Consider the following 14,119-nt stretch of genomic DNA (forward strand, 5'->3'; position numbering starts at 1 on the left):
GGATTAAATTGTATATTACTATCCCACCACATTTATTCTGTTTCCTAGACAGACTTCTTTGTGCACAGCCTTCTTATTTTTTAATTTTAAAGCTGTAAGATATGGTCGTGGTCCCTGTCAAGTTTGACCTACCTGGATGATTGTTGTTTACTTAAACATGCCCAACATGTGTGATTTCTTTGCTTAACTACTTCTTGCCTAAAACTCAAAAATCCTAGCTAGCTATGGGACGTGGGGGGGGGGGGGGGGGCGGTGGAAGGCAGGGAGAGAGAAGAAAAGATGCCACGTACATTACGGGGGCTGACTTCTCAACTGCTGAGATACGGTAAACAATCAGTTATTGTCCATCTTACTATAAAATACATTCATGCACGTAAGTGACTTGTAAAGCCAGTGGTGCAAATTAACTTTTCTACAAGGCTGTCTTATATTCATTGAACACACGTTTAGAGGGGCTTGGCAGTTACCGTCAACCTCTGCTGCCCTGCTGGCAGAAATGACAGATACTGACCTGGTGCATATTTTGGCTTCTTCAATTCATAGATGCGAATCAAAATGCAAAGCTGTCAGTTCAGCAAGGTAAGCAAATGCTGCCAAGCAGAGCAAGTAAGGCATGGCCACGTGCTGGCTTCTGCCGCCTCAGCGACAGCTCTGGCAGGCAGAGTTGGATGCAGGAATGCCGTAAGCACTTTGGCAGTGTTCAGCCAAAGGCAGGGGCTGAGAAATGCCATGGAGTAGACCCAGAGCTCCCAGCGAGCTCTCAGCTGTGGGGTTGTAACTAGTGTCCAAAGGACAAGCTGATTCCAGGTTCACCAAACAACTGTGCTGCAAGCAGATTCCTCCCCTCTGTACACTGAACACATTGCTTACTTGTGACAGTGACTCATAAACTGGGAGCAGGAGGAAGAAGGCAAACAAGGAGAAATCTTAATAATGCCACTCATCAGAACAAAGCAAGAATCACTTAATTATACCTATTTTTTCAAGAAAAAATCCTCAAAATAGTTGGCATTCTGAGCTTAGTGTGTCAGGCAGCCATTCTGGGTTGGCCGAAACTACCTTCAGGATGATCACAAATCTTGTAGACCATGGTTCAGTGACAATTTGAGGGAGCTGCGTAAGATCCTACTATAAATTGCTAGCAAGTAACTTCCTGCCTGCTAGATGAACCTGGAAGCCTGTGGTTTGAACATTATGAGTAAATAAAAAGATGGACGTAAGCTGATAAAAATTGGAGATTAGCTCAGCATTTCCTGAGTTTCCTACTTGATACTAAACTTAGCAATTCAGTGTCTCTGGGTTTGGACATTATACTATCAGTGAGAAGATCCTGAAGGTATTCTGTAACCTTGGCTATCTTCAGATACTGCATTTTAAAATACACGTTTTAAAAATCCCTTTAAAAAATGAAGTTCGTACCAGTTCATGGAACTCCCTTGCTACACCTGTCTTGATGACGTTATGATTTATGTCATGATAGATGAGACAAAAAATCCTTTGAATGAAGGATAAAAGCATCCGAGTAAGAGACATATTAAACCATTTAAAGTGAAAAACATTTCTAAAGTATTATAGGGTGAAAGTAGAAATCAATTAGAAACAAGAAGTCAAGCTTAGACTAATACAGGCCAGTAATAGTTCATTACTCAGTCCAGTAACCCCAAAGCAGCTTTTGGCGTAATACTTAGTACAAGTTTAGGAAGGAGACTCCCATTAGCAAAGTGGCACAGGTCTGTAGGCTGGCCTGCCTCTTAAGATTTGCGGAGTAATACCTTCATGCAGAAGCAAGAAGTTTTGCTGCAGATATTGACAAATCATGTCATAGAGCAGAATGGTCAGGGAGGCATTGCCCGTGATATTGCTGTATAGATTTTGCTACTCCAGCCTCTCCCCTTGTTGAACAAGTGCCAACCAAAAGATCTCTACTTTTAGTGAAGCCATTACTGTAAATGAGAATTTACTGGAAGACCTTTAACAAATACTTCAAAATAATGTTTCAAGTTCAATTTTTGTTCAACAACAAAGCTTGAAAATTTTTTGGTTGTGCTTTTGCTCAGTGCTCTGATCAATAAGTCTTTTAAAGTTCTGTAGCATTTTCAACTAAATGCTGCTTTAGCCCTGTAATTTAGCTCTTATGCTGTGCAGGTTGGTTTTTTTTTTTGTTTGTTTGTTTTTTTTACCAAATAATTACAATTTATTTTTCTTTATCTCAGATTCACATAACAGAAAGTGGAAACATCTGTAGTATAGATCCTGTTTTAAGAAGCATGGGTTCTTACCTCCCATTGCTTCCATGTTTCACTCTTACAGCAGAACAGACATAAAAATGTGCAAGTGTACAAATTGCCGACATGTACACTCATCTGGTTATTTGTGTGTGCAAACCTGTGCTCCTTTTTAAGCATATGTATAATTTACTATGCATACCAGCTTTAAAGATACAGGCATACTGCATAGCGTGGAACATACCGAAACGGTAAGGTTGTTCACGTAGGTGATGGTTTTTTCCTTGTTTTGGAGAATTAAATTTGAAACTACATGTTTTTTGTCCAGTTAAAAATGTTGTCTGATTCTTAGAGTCCTGTTAGGTAGTTAGTTTTTGCACCAAAAAAGCAGACTTTTGATTCCAAATCCTTTCTGTACTATTAGATATTGCTTAAGACATGCAAATTTCTGCCATCCCTGTCATAAACCATTCTTTGCACATTCTCCATATTATATGCCATACGTTTCCTGATTCTTAGAGTGAGAGCTAGGCTTTGGATTTCTGGATACTTTAAGTCAGTTTGGCTTTGGAAGCATAAACTGAGATACTGTATTCCTTCCTTCACTTTCTTTGCAGGCTGCTTGGCTGCTGAAAGCTGTCACATGTATAGACCTTACCACTCTTTCAGGTGATGATACTCCTTCAAATGTTCACAGAATGTGTTTTAAAGCTAAGCATCCCATCAGAGAGGATCTGCTGAAAGCCATGGATATGCATGATAAAGGTATGATCATTTTTGTTCTGTTTGAACAAAATTCAAATTGTTTGAACAAAATAGAAAAATTGTCTATTTCCTCAATATTTTTTCAGTTTTCAGTAAAGCATGGAGTCAGGGAAACACGGTAAGTTATGGTACGTAATGAGGAAATTTGATTTTGAAGCTGTAAGTGGTGTAACTTCAGTGTATGTGTTTTAATAACAGTGCATTAAGGTGTAACTAATTGAGTATTCCATTAATCTGCTGCTGTCTGTTCTAAACTGGAGAAGGGGGGATGTTCATGTGACTTTGGATTTCACACTTAGATGATGTTGCTCTGTGTTACTACCAAGTCTGCAAGTCTGCTACTCTGCCTGTTGGAAAAGATGCATTCCACACTTGTAAGAATATTATTTCTCCCTCAGAAAGTATTATCTGTTATCCACTTGTTTGAGTAATTATGATAGGAGACATCTTTGCAGCCCAATCTGCTTTAAGGAATCAGTCCTTTAGTGAGTGTCTGTGGTTGTGTGTGTATCATGTATACACACACTTACGAAGTTCCCAGCTAAGTCAACACAGTTGAAAGGAAAGAAGACAGCCCTTACAAACTAGTGGTAAAACTTTCACTGACATTACTCAAGCAGGCTCTATCGGAAGTTCAAATGTTACACCCAAGACTGAACCCAATACAAATTCAGAGCAAATTAAGACTCAATATAAAACCTCTTTAAATCTGAGCAGCGCTTCTCAATTTTTCCACATACAATCACTGGTGTGTCAGTGAATGCCGTTTGACTTTTGTCCTGCTATGGTGGCCTTATGATGATCTAACAAAAACAACAAACTTGGTGACATGTACGGCATGCTGCTACTATTGAAATATTTCAGTTGTTTTATGTGGGCATTTGTCCACCAACTGGAGTCATATGATAAAAAACCAAAGGGGGAGATCAGATGTCTGGTTTCAAGCCATACATTTGAAATATCAAAGATAGTCTTTCTTTCTAGATTTATGGACTCTTCAGATGGCTGAAATATTAAATACGAGACCAATTATCTGAGACTTTGAGAGAATAGCATTTTAACTAGAAATGTAGTAGAACTGCATTAACATGAAGACTGCTCAGTTGCTGCTGGGCTCAGTCTGGCTCTACAGGTAAGAACAGAGCTTGGCAGCAGTTTCTCTCACAGTATCCTACTGACTGAGAGTGTCTTTACTGTATGGCATTAAACAGTGAATCTATCAATAAAAATCTTGTAGCTTGAACTCCTGCTAATGCAAACTTATTCCCAGGGTCAGGTGAAGAAACATGAGTGTGGTAACAATATGCAGAATCACCTGAACTGCTCGAACAATAAAACATATATCCCTAGTGTAGATGCTTAAGGTCCTTGTGAAAATACAAAAGTGGGACGTGTAAACAATGCACATGTGCTTGTTATATGGATTGCACTAGAGAAGGTGGAAATGCACGTATGAAGAAGTGAACTGTGTCTCTTGCAGGTATTACTGTTGCAGCAGTTTGTGTATATCCTGCAAGGGTCACTGATGCTGTTAATTCCTTAAAGGCTGCTGGTTGCAACATACCAGTAGCTTCAGGTAAGTTTTATTTTAAAATAAAAAATTAAATCTTTCTATGCTATAAAAAATGTAGAAAAATCTGGAAGTTTGGACTTGCTTTTCCTTCAGAGAGTAAGGTAAAAAGGTAGCAGGTGGAAGGAAAGGAATGGAGAGAAGGCTTTGCTTCTGGCAGTTGTTATCTTTTGTTTTGTTTCAACTTCAAGGGTATCAGGAATGCCAAGTCTTTTTTGCTGGAAGTTTGTCAGAGAGGTCCTTAAGATACAGAATCATAGTATCACAGAATGGTTTGGGTTGGAAGGGACCTTAAAGATCATCTGGTTCCAACCTCCCTGTCATGGGCAGGGACACCACCCACTAGACCAGGTTGTTCAGAGCCCCAACCAACCTGGTCTTGAACTTCCAGGGATGTGGCATCCACAGCTTCTCTGGGCAGCCTGTTCCCCTCACCTGAATAAAATAAATTGAGATAGTGTGCTGGACAAAGAATCAGTAGGCAATAATTAACTGTTAATAATAATAGAACTACAGTAATCATTTTGGCAGTTCTAATACAAGTCTTTGGTTGTATGATTTGTTTTGTTTTCCCCATCAGTTTTTTGGTTTTTAAGTGTAATCCTACAAGCTGAATTCAGTGAAGCTGTGTGAAGAGGCAAGGGTTATTGCTTGCTGAGCAGCCTGCAGGTTCAGGACTTGTACTCACAAATCTAATAGCACCAGTTCTTCTTCAGTCACCACATGAGAGACAAGTCCTGAATCTACAATAAGCAAGAAATAAGATCACAGAATTACGCATGTGGGAAGGGAGCTCTGGGTGTCATCTAGTCCAGCCTCCCACTCAAAGCAGGGGTTAACTTTGAAGTTTATCAGGTGCTTATGTCCATGTTTTCTGTGCTTTCTTTTCATTTTTTCATTGTGTAGGGAAAAATAAATACTACATGTATTTATATGTCAGAGAATCTCTGACAGCCATTATTTTTTGCATTCCCAAAGTTACTTTAGCTTTTGTACTTAAACATCATAAAGGAAATCCTAAGTAGGCCACATTAAAAAGTTTTTAGCATATTGTGATTTAACTGTTAAATGTATTACTGGGAGTTAACCTGAAATGCTTCTTATAAACATTGGAGAGAATTTGAAAAGTATGTATTGCTTCATGTATGAGTTCTCTCCTTGTTTGTTCAATTCTGCTGGAGGCCATAGATACTATGCTTGCGTAGGCCATTTTGGAAGAATTTAAGGCGTGTGAAAGAGACCTTTTTTCAAGAAGTGGTTGTAGTATCTTGCTGGACATTGGTTCTTGAGGGAAGAAATAATGCTTATTGTGTATGGAGACAGTAAGATGAGCTGCCTTTAGATTTTTGAATTGTGATAGGGATTTAAAATTAAAAAAAAAAAAAAAGCTTTCAAATTCTTTGTTGCATTCTTTAGTGCAAATTTTATGTTCAATTTATGAAACAAATTTTCTTCCCCCTGCCTGCATCTCCCTCCTTGCTAGTGGCTGCTGGGTTTCCATCTGGACAAACTCCTCTAGAAACCAAACTGGCTGAAATAAAGCTAGCTGTGCAATATGGTGCCAGAGAGATCGACATCGTCATTAGCAGGAGCCTGGTGCTGAGTGGCCAATGGGAAAGTAAGTCTCCTTAGGCAAGGAACCTAAACTTGTACACGTCCACGTGTGTGAGCTCTTTCTTTGTCTCTTCGTCCAGTTTCCACTTCAGTCCTTGAATAATTTGGTCCCTCTCCAAAGAGTAGCTGATAATCCAGGTCACTGAACAAAATAAAAACAGCATAAGTAAGTTATGACAAACGGTCAGATTTTTTGAAAAGAATGCTGTTACAAGTTTTGTCAAGTTGGATATTCAGAATGACTTTGTGTTTTGAAAATTCAGGTCCATTGCTTCTATGCCTTTGAGGATTGTGCATATAGGAATAAAAAATAGCAAGTAAAATGGAAAAAAAGTGAATGCTATAGTTTTTGAACTGTTTTATTAACCCCCCCCCCCAAAGGGCTGAGAGTCTAAATATCTTGTTAAATATACATATTTCAATATTTGACCAAAAATATGTATTTTAGTTGTTTTCCCTGGAAGTTGATGGTACATATTGACTGTTCATGTTATTTTTGATGTTCCTGTTCTGTAGACTACAACTAATAAGTTAGAACAATAATACTGAAGAAGGTTTTTGCTCTAATTGCGTCCTTAATGTACTGTGAATGGTTTGCCTTAAGTGCTGACAATGCTTCTACAACTAATCTCAGTGTGAAGGTAAACACATCATTGTCTTGGAATGAATTTTCCATTTAGTTGTATAATACAGTACTGTAATAGCCTGTGTGATTGGAAGACTCCAAAGGTTTGGTTAAGGAAATGCAGTCATCATGGTAACAGATCTTTTCTGATTTTGGTCTTCTTTCAATTAGCAGTTAGAATTGAACAAAAAAAGCAGATTTCTGCATCTGTGTCTTCAAAATTGGTTTCCACTCTCTCTAACATTTTGACCTCTTTTGTATTTATCATCTCTATCCCTTTGCCCATAAATACATGTAGCTTTACGAATGTTTGGCTTCTTGAGGACAGGCATTGTCACAGTCATTTGTTTCTTTCAGAGTGGCTATTTTAAATTCAGATACAGCCTCAGAAACTGCTGGAAGATGGAGACTAGGTGACTGAGCAGTTTTAAATAAGACAAAATGATGGTTCAAATTCTGTGTCAGCTAGCAGCAAGGTTGTATGCACATCTTCCTGTGCTGTGCTATGCCTTGTAGTGATCCATACTTCCAGTTACAAAGCATGTTGCCCCTCCAGGAGATGCCCTCCAGTGGGGACACTTACAGGGTAGGTACAAAATGATTCCAGTCAATGATCTTTGACCAAGACTGAAAAAAGACCAGCAGACTGGACTTGAACATCAATTTGAATTTGTGTCTGACAAAGTCTGCCAGCAATTGTCTTACAGTAATTCTGACATAACTGTGGTCACCATACTTCAGACTTTGAGGTACTAACTGCTGTTAAGTGCAAGTTACACAGAGCAGAGGTCAGAAAGTTAGTGCATGCAGTCAGTTGCAAATGCAGGCTCTAGACTGTGTAGTCCAGGATTATAAGAACTCAGAGGAGAATTACAGGGCTAGATTCAGAGAGAAAGTTTGTATCACTGATTGAAATGGACTAGATATATGTTGTTAGTTTTTTCTGGATGGTAAACAAATTGTTTTTGGTAATTATAAATTACTAGGGAGGAATACGCAGACATAAGAATGATGGACCCAGTATAAAGCTACCAGTTTACTAAATAAGTAAATTAGAGTTGACTTTTGATTTGGTGTGTATATTCTTTTATCCATAGATGAAGTCATGACAAGCTTGAAAGCCATCCATTTTTTTGGCAATGGTTAGTTTACTTTTCTTTTACTGAGAGCAGAATTGAAATTATTTCCAAATGTTTTCTGAAAGTTTGTTTATGAACATGAATCTGTGTATGGCACTTACTTACATTGTCTTGAAAAAGCTACCTCAGGAACAGAATGTATTTGCCAGATAATGAAGGGGAAAAATTCTAATATTTAATGTGCCTATCCAAAAAATTATTCCAGTTGGAGCTCTGATTTTTTTGGGGGGGGAGAGGGGAGGAATTCATTATTCTTTCTGTCTAGCTTTCATAGAATCACAGAATGGTTTGGGTTGGAAGGGACCTTAAAGATCATCTCATTCCAGCCCTCCTGCCATGGGCAGGGACACCTCCCAGTAGACCAGTTTGCCGAAAGCCCCGTCCAGCCTGGCCTTGAACACTTCTGGGGATGGGCAGCCACAGCCTTTCTGTGCAACCTGTGCCAGTGCCTCACCACCCTCCAAGTGAAGAATTTACTTTCAGCAGGTATATGTTACTTGTGTGAACATGCAGCTTTCCAGCTCTATCTAATGGTTAGGTATGATACGCTATAAAGTACATTTCATGAAGTTAGAAGAAGGGATGAAGAAATCTCTTTTAGGCTGGATCCATTTAGTATGTAAAATTGAAAAAGAATGTCTAGTGCACTAGCAATGACTGCGTTCAAGGTACTTCATAAACTCTAGCTGCCTTGCAGTTATGGCAAAATGCTTGCTTATACTTAAAACACTAGTTAGTATATTGTTATGGTTATTTTCTCATGTTGTCATTCTTTGAAACTTCAGGTACTATTGACAAAAATATTCACCTGGTAGAGTGCTTTATCTTACTGTTCATATATTTCGAGTTGCTGTTCTAATCTGTGCCATAATTGGGGTAGCCATGATAAAATAGTGTTGCTTTGTGATTTGTTTCAAAAGCTTGTGTGGCTATTAAATATTTTAGTGTACATTCAATTATATCAACTTTTTTTAAAGCAGTTCTTATTATTATTGGGGCTCTTTATGACATTCAGGACACATTTTGTAGGTCTGTTCTTTATGAGGTAGTTGTTAAGAGGTTTTTAATGGTGCTGAACATGTAAACAGCTTTACTGGGCAGCTAATTTAGGTTGGAAAATAACCTTAAATGAGATTTAAGTTTATGACCTTATATGTATATACCTTTTACAAGCTATTAGCTTGTAGAGCAATAATATTTTACAATAGTTTACTCAACCATTGTCTTGTATCACTCGACAAAGTATGAATTCTGATTAACAATCAGAATTTAGATAGTGTCTTTAAGCACAGGATGTGGAGGCTGTATGTAAAGCGTGATGAAGTTGACCAACAAATTACTGAAAGAAACTGGATATGAGCTCCATACATATGTTGGAATTGCTGTACTTTCTGAAGCTGTCTGAGTTGCCCCAATGTTACTTCTAGTTCCACAGTTTTTAGCAAACAACTGGACATACCACAAGTGTCAGTGGCTTCCAAATTCTTGCTAACCATTGATAACGGTTTATATTTGCTCTGTGTCAATCAAAGTTTCGTACAAAAATGGAACAAAAGAAGTATACTTTAAGAAGTTTTAGCATGGCTGCATCCATGACATAGATAGATATAACCTCTTTCTGAAGGTTGCCTTTCAATCCTTACTAATAACTATTCAATCATGAGTTCAGAGGCTTTGTTCAGGAACTGGGGACACCTTCTGTGCTGTATACTCTATAAACTGCACAGAGAAAATACACTAAAATACACTGCCTGATCCAGAGGCTTGGAAAGGATTGCACATGTTGTTCTGAAATACTATAGTTGGATTTACTGTTTTCTAGATTTGTAAGCTGATTTGGGACCTCAAAGTCTTTGCGTAATTTCTTTCTTACATTGTCAGCAGCAGCTCAGACTCTTGAAGCCAAATCCTGTTTTCAGTTTCATGTGAATCACTGGAGCCTGGAGTTGCACATATGTGGCTGAGAGCAGAACTGATAGAGTCGTGTTGTGCTGATAGCCTTGCGCTTGTCATTTTGTTAACAAACCTGCCATTAATGTGCAAGACAGAAGGGATTCCAGCTCATTTTCCAGTTTCCTAACATGATTACCTTGATCTTTGGTCTAACAGAAATTGAAACATCTTCCCTTCTTATCTCAGTTTCTACCGTTAACATCAGTCAATGTGACTGACTAGTTGAAAACAACAAATAAGATGAATTAAAAAGAAAAAAAAAGTGCTTTTATTACCACATTTTTGGAGAAGAGCTGTTTCATAAAAATTTAAGCTGTTTTTTTCTTCCTTTAACATTTTCATGTTCTGTGTAGAAGATACGGATTATTCCCTTTATTATGTGATTCTAGAACGAATGTATTAGACCAAAGCAAAAGACCATATAGATAATCTGGGGCAGATTATAACCAGCATTAATTGGTAAGGGTACTTGCTTGAAAGACATGAAGAGAGAGGCACATTTTCTCTGGTGTACTTAATAGCTGCTAAATATCAATAGAATGCTTTTACTTAATAGTTGGAAATACAGGAAAACTCACACCAAAAAAAAAAAAAAGAAAGAAAGCACCTTCCAACTGTTTTCTTCTCTAACAGCAGAATTAAAACCACAGCTATGAAATTATTTTTTCTTTCCTATCAAGTCTGTTTTTTTTTAAATCTAAATTGTATAAATTCATATAATAAAAGCAGATTTAAAGTTCATAAAAACAGTAAGGTATGTTAAATAAATGGGTGCAAAAGAGAAATATTTTTGTCACGTGTTTTAACTGCTAAATCAGTGAAGGTATTACACACTGCATCAGTGATCATCTGACCCTAAATATTACCCATATAAGTTGGCTTCCTTTGTGTGTGGTTTTATTTTGTTTTGGTTTTGGTTTGATTTCTGTGTGTGTGTGTGTGTGTGTTTGGTTTTGGGTTTTTTTTTGGTGGTTTTGTTTTTCCTGGTTAAGACTTGGACTTCATTTAATATGGATGGTGTTAATGCCATATTCAAGATACTACACAGTATTGGCCATTTGGTTTGAGAGCTCTTGATTATTCTTTTCCACTGTTTTTAACAGTCAGAGGAAGAATCACTTGCAACCTTTTGATGATGGTCTTAGCTCACAGTTGAATATATATGCGTGCGTGGTTTTATGTGATAGGGATTTATCCTAAAAGCTTTCTGACACTACTACAGACACTACTGACACTACAGAGCAGCTCCATCTGCTGTGCCAACTACTACTGGTGTTCTGCACAGGTCAGAGATATTCCAAGAACCAGTGTCCAGTGCTTCTCCTGCTACTGATGAGCTTGAAGGAACTGAGTAGTTACGTGGTTTGTTTTTGGCAGCCTTGACTGTCCTAGAGGCAGCCCAGGACTTCTTGAAACACTGAGTGCGTATTCAAGTGTGGTTAACTCCAACCACACTTCAGATGTTTGACAGGAAATTTCAGGATGATCAAGTTATCAGTCTTTTGATTTAAATCTGACTGAGTACTTAAACTTTTTATTTTTGAAAAGAGTATGAGTTTTTGCACTTGTTCGGTATCAAAGCAGTCACTCTTTGACCTGGGACTAGGGTTCTCAGTCTGCTTAATTTTCTCTGTCCCAGAGGTAGTTGCATTTCTATTTGTGCTTTTACAGTAAGGCTGAGAATGTCCTGTGAGTGCCAGATATTGTTTGCAATAATTGGTCTGTGAATAGAGAACAGTATTTATTACCTATACACCTGCCCCATTAAAACATGCCTGCTGTTCCACCACCTCATCTAACCTGATAGACACAGATGATTGAAGATCCTCAGTTGTTCCCATCTGTGGGTTGATGCATGCTGTCAGATAGTGAGAGTCTTCAAATGATCTTGGCACTAATTGCATATAAAAGTACCTTCCAACAATAGGGAGAGTTTAGTAGCTGCAGTACTAACTTCAGTGAAAAGCAGTTAGGGGGATATAATTCCTTTTCATGGAATCCAACCTAAATGTACATTTTGTTGATTTTGTTTTGACATTTTTTGGCAGTGTATCTTAAAGGTAGAGAAAACTTGAGTCTTTTCTTGTTGTTACCATAACTAGAACATGAAAGCTGCTTTTTCTGGCTTTCCGAAGGCTTTGGGAAAGTCATTCCACAAAAAGAGACTGCATTTGGATCTAACGTGAGCAGTGTAATCAAATGCACAAGAAAATAGCACAGGTTCTTTTTATTTCCTTTTTGAGGCTTGATTTGATGTAGAAGGTTTCTGGAGTATCATCAATTGATCAATAAAACATGTTAGACTGCATGCTAGTACTGATTAATTCACACCTTTGGTACACAGTGAGAAACAAGGTGAAACCTGGTGTCTATAAAGGGACTTGCTAAGTGCATTAGCCAGTTGTCTACTAATGTGTGTAGCGTGTCTCAGCGGACCACCGCAGTGATCCCAGCCCTGGCTGCCTGGTGTGCCAGCAGCATCAATAGCATTTTGCAGCATTGCGGGTGGAGGGGAGGTCCAGCCATGCAGCAGGATGGCGAATCCTCCTGTATGTCTACAGGTCCTGCTTGAGGACTGAGGGGAAAAGAAAGCCAGTATTGCTGAAAAAAATTGGTCCTGGACATTTTTTAGCAAGACGGATTTGTTAAAAGCCATGTTTTTACCTTCTATAAATTAACTTTTCGATTTTGTGTGTTTGAAGATTTAAGTACAGTTTGTGTAAAGCACTCTCTTACGAAGGATCCTGTTTGCTTATTTTATATCTTTTTTTTTTTTTTTTCTAATTCAGATTCTGGAAATGTTGACTGTACACTGTAAGAGCTGCTTCTTCCCACCACTAACACTAATCATCTCCAAGTGGTCAGCTTCTAGCAGTTACATTTCAATTACTTCTAGCTCCTTTAATCTTCCTGTGTTTACAGTTTTGTGGGGAGCACAGCTGAATTTTGGTAAAAAGGGTGGTAGGGTTTTCCTGTGCTCCCCACATTGCATTTCCTGACCAGGTGTGCGAGTTCTAGCCTTTTTCAAAAAATGCAGTAAGTCCATGTCCTCGGTCACCCCCGGGCAGTGCAGTGACCTGAGCTGGTTTGTGAGCACCGAGCTGTGCAGAGTCGCTGATCCATGAAGGTGCTGTCTCAGGCCTCGGGCTCTCCTCACCAGGGGTGCTAGCAGCCTGTGTTGATTAGGCTGCATATTTTCAGGAAACTCGTATTTTCAAGAAGCTTCTGTGGGATTCGGACACCTAAGCACAGGCACCTAGCTCGCTGACAGACTGCCCCATGATACTGGGAGGTACAACAGGACCTAATGCAGATGTGGTGCCTCCAGGAGCAGCTGCTGGAAGCCAGGGGGATAGGTCAGGCACCTCAAGTGGCACCGAGGTCCCTAATGAGACAACTCAGTCACACCTTTGTTGCCTTGTAGGCTGAGCCCTTTGGTATAGATGGCTGAAGGGGACAGGGAGCGTGGTGTCACGATGTGTACAGGAAAGCATAACTGTCCCTGAGTACTGATTCAGTTTAGTACCAAATTTATTGCTGAAAAAGCTGTTTTAAAATCAATCTTGAATATTACAGCATTTTTTTTTCTCTCCTGATGTATTCATGAGTGTTTGGCATACTGTGCACATTCCTAGTTTTGAGAGAAACGACATTAATAGCTATTAAGTTAAGTCTGAAACTGTGTGGCATTGTTAATTACCTCCAGTCATGTAATTTATTGAACTTACAAAACTTAAGTTCTTGAGTGCTATGACTAATTATAAGATTGGAAATTAATCCAGAAGTGGAAATTACAGCCGTACTTGAAAATGTCTCTCAGCCAACTTTGATCATTTTCAAATGCTTTTATCCACAGGTCTCTATGAGGAGATCCGCCAGTGCCGTGAGGCCTGTGGAGAAGCTCACATGAAAACAATCCTAGCGACGGGTGAACTGGGGTCCCTTGCTAATGTCTACAAAGCCAGCATGATAGCTATGATGGCAGGTAAATATATGTGTGTTCTTCTTTTTAAGCTAAGAATGTCTTTGCTATATTATTCATGAAGCCTAAAAAATTCTAGTCGTGAAAGTTTAGTTTTGCCTGTAGTCGGCAAAAACTATTATGCAGCAATTACTGAAGTTGCAGGTGTAGTAATGAAGTATCACTTGTTTTGTATAACCTACAAAAATGGCATGAAGTGATAAATAACACTTAAAACTGCTAAACGACAAGATTTGTAGGAAAATA

The 14,119-nt window shown here is 38.6% G+C and overlaps 1 protein-coding gene across 7 annotated transcripts in view; it reads left to right on the forward strand.

Annotated features, from left to right (window-relative positions):
• Nucleotides 1-14,119, forward strand: part of DERA (deoxyribose-phosphate aldolase) — a 55,198-nt gene that overhangs the window by 10,490 nt on the left and 30,589 nt on the right. For 5 of the 7 annotated variants that reach the window (XR_014582386.1, XM_083831341.1, XM_083831345.1 and 2 more), the window contains exons 3-6: nt 2,843-2,990; nt 4,471-4,566; nt 6,044-6,178; nt 13,748-13,876. Coding sequence is in view for 6 of the 7 variants with exons in the window: in XM_083831341.1 (XP_083687467.1) it covers nt 2,843-2,990; nt 4,471-4,566; nt 6,044-6,178; nt 13,748-13,876 (508 nt within the window). In the remaining variant the exon portion in view is untranslated. The remainder of the gene's footprint in view (nt 1-2,842; nt 2,991-4,470; nt 4,567-6,043; nt 6,179-13,747; nt 13,877-14,119) is intronic. The other 2 variants (XM_083831342.1, XM_083831344.1) reach the window with 2 other exon arrangements.

Source organism: Anser anser, assembly GCF_964211835.1.
Source record: "Anser anser genome assembly, chromosome: 1".
Classification (NCBI taxonomy): Eukaryota; Metazoa; Chordata; class Aves; order Anseriformes; family Anatidae; genus Anser; species Anser anser.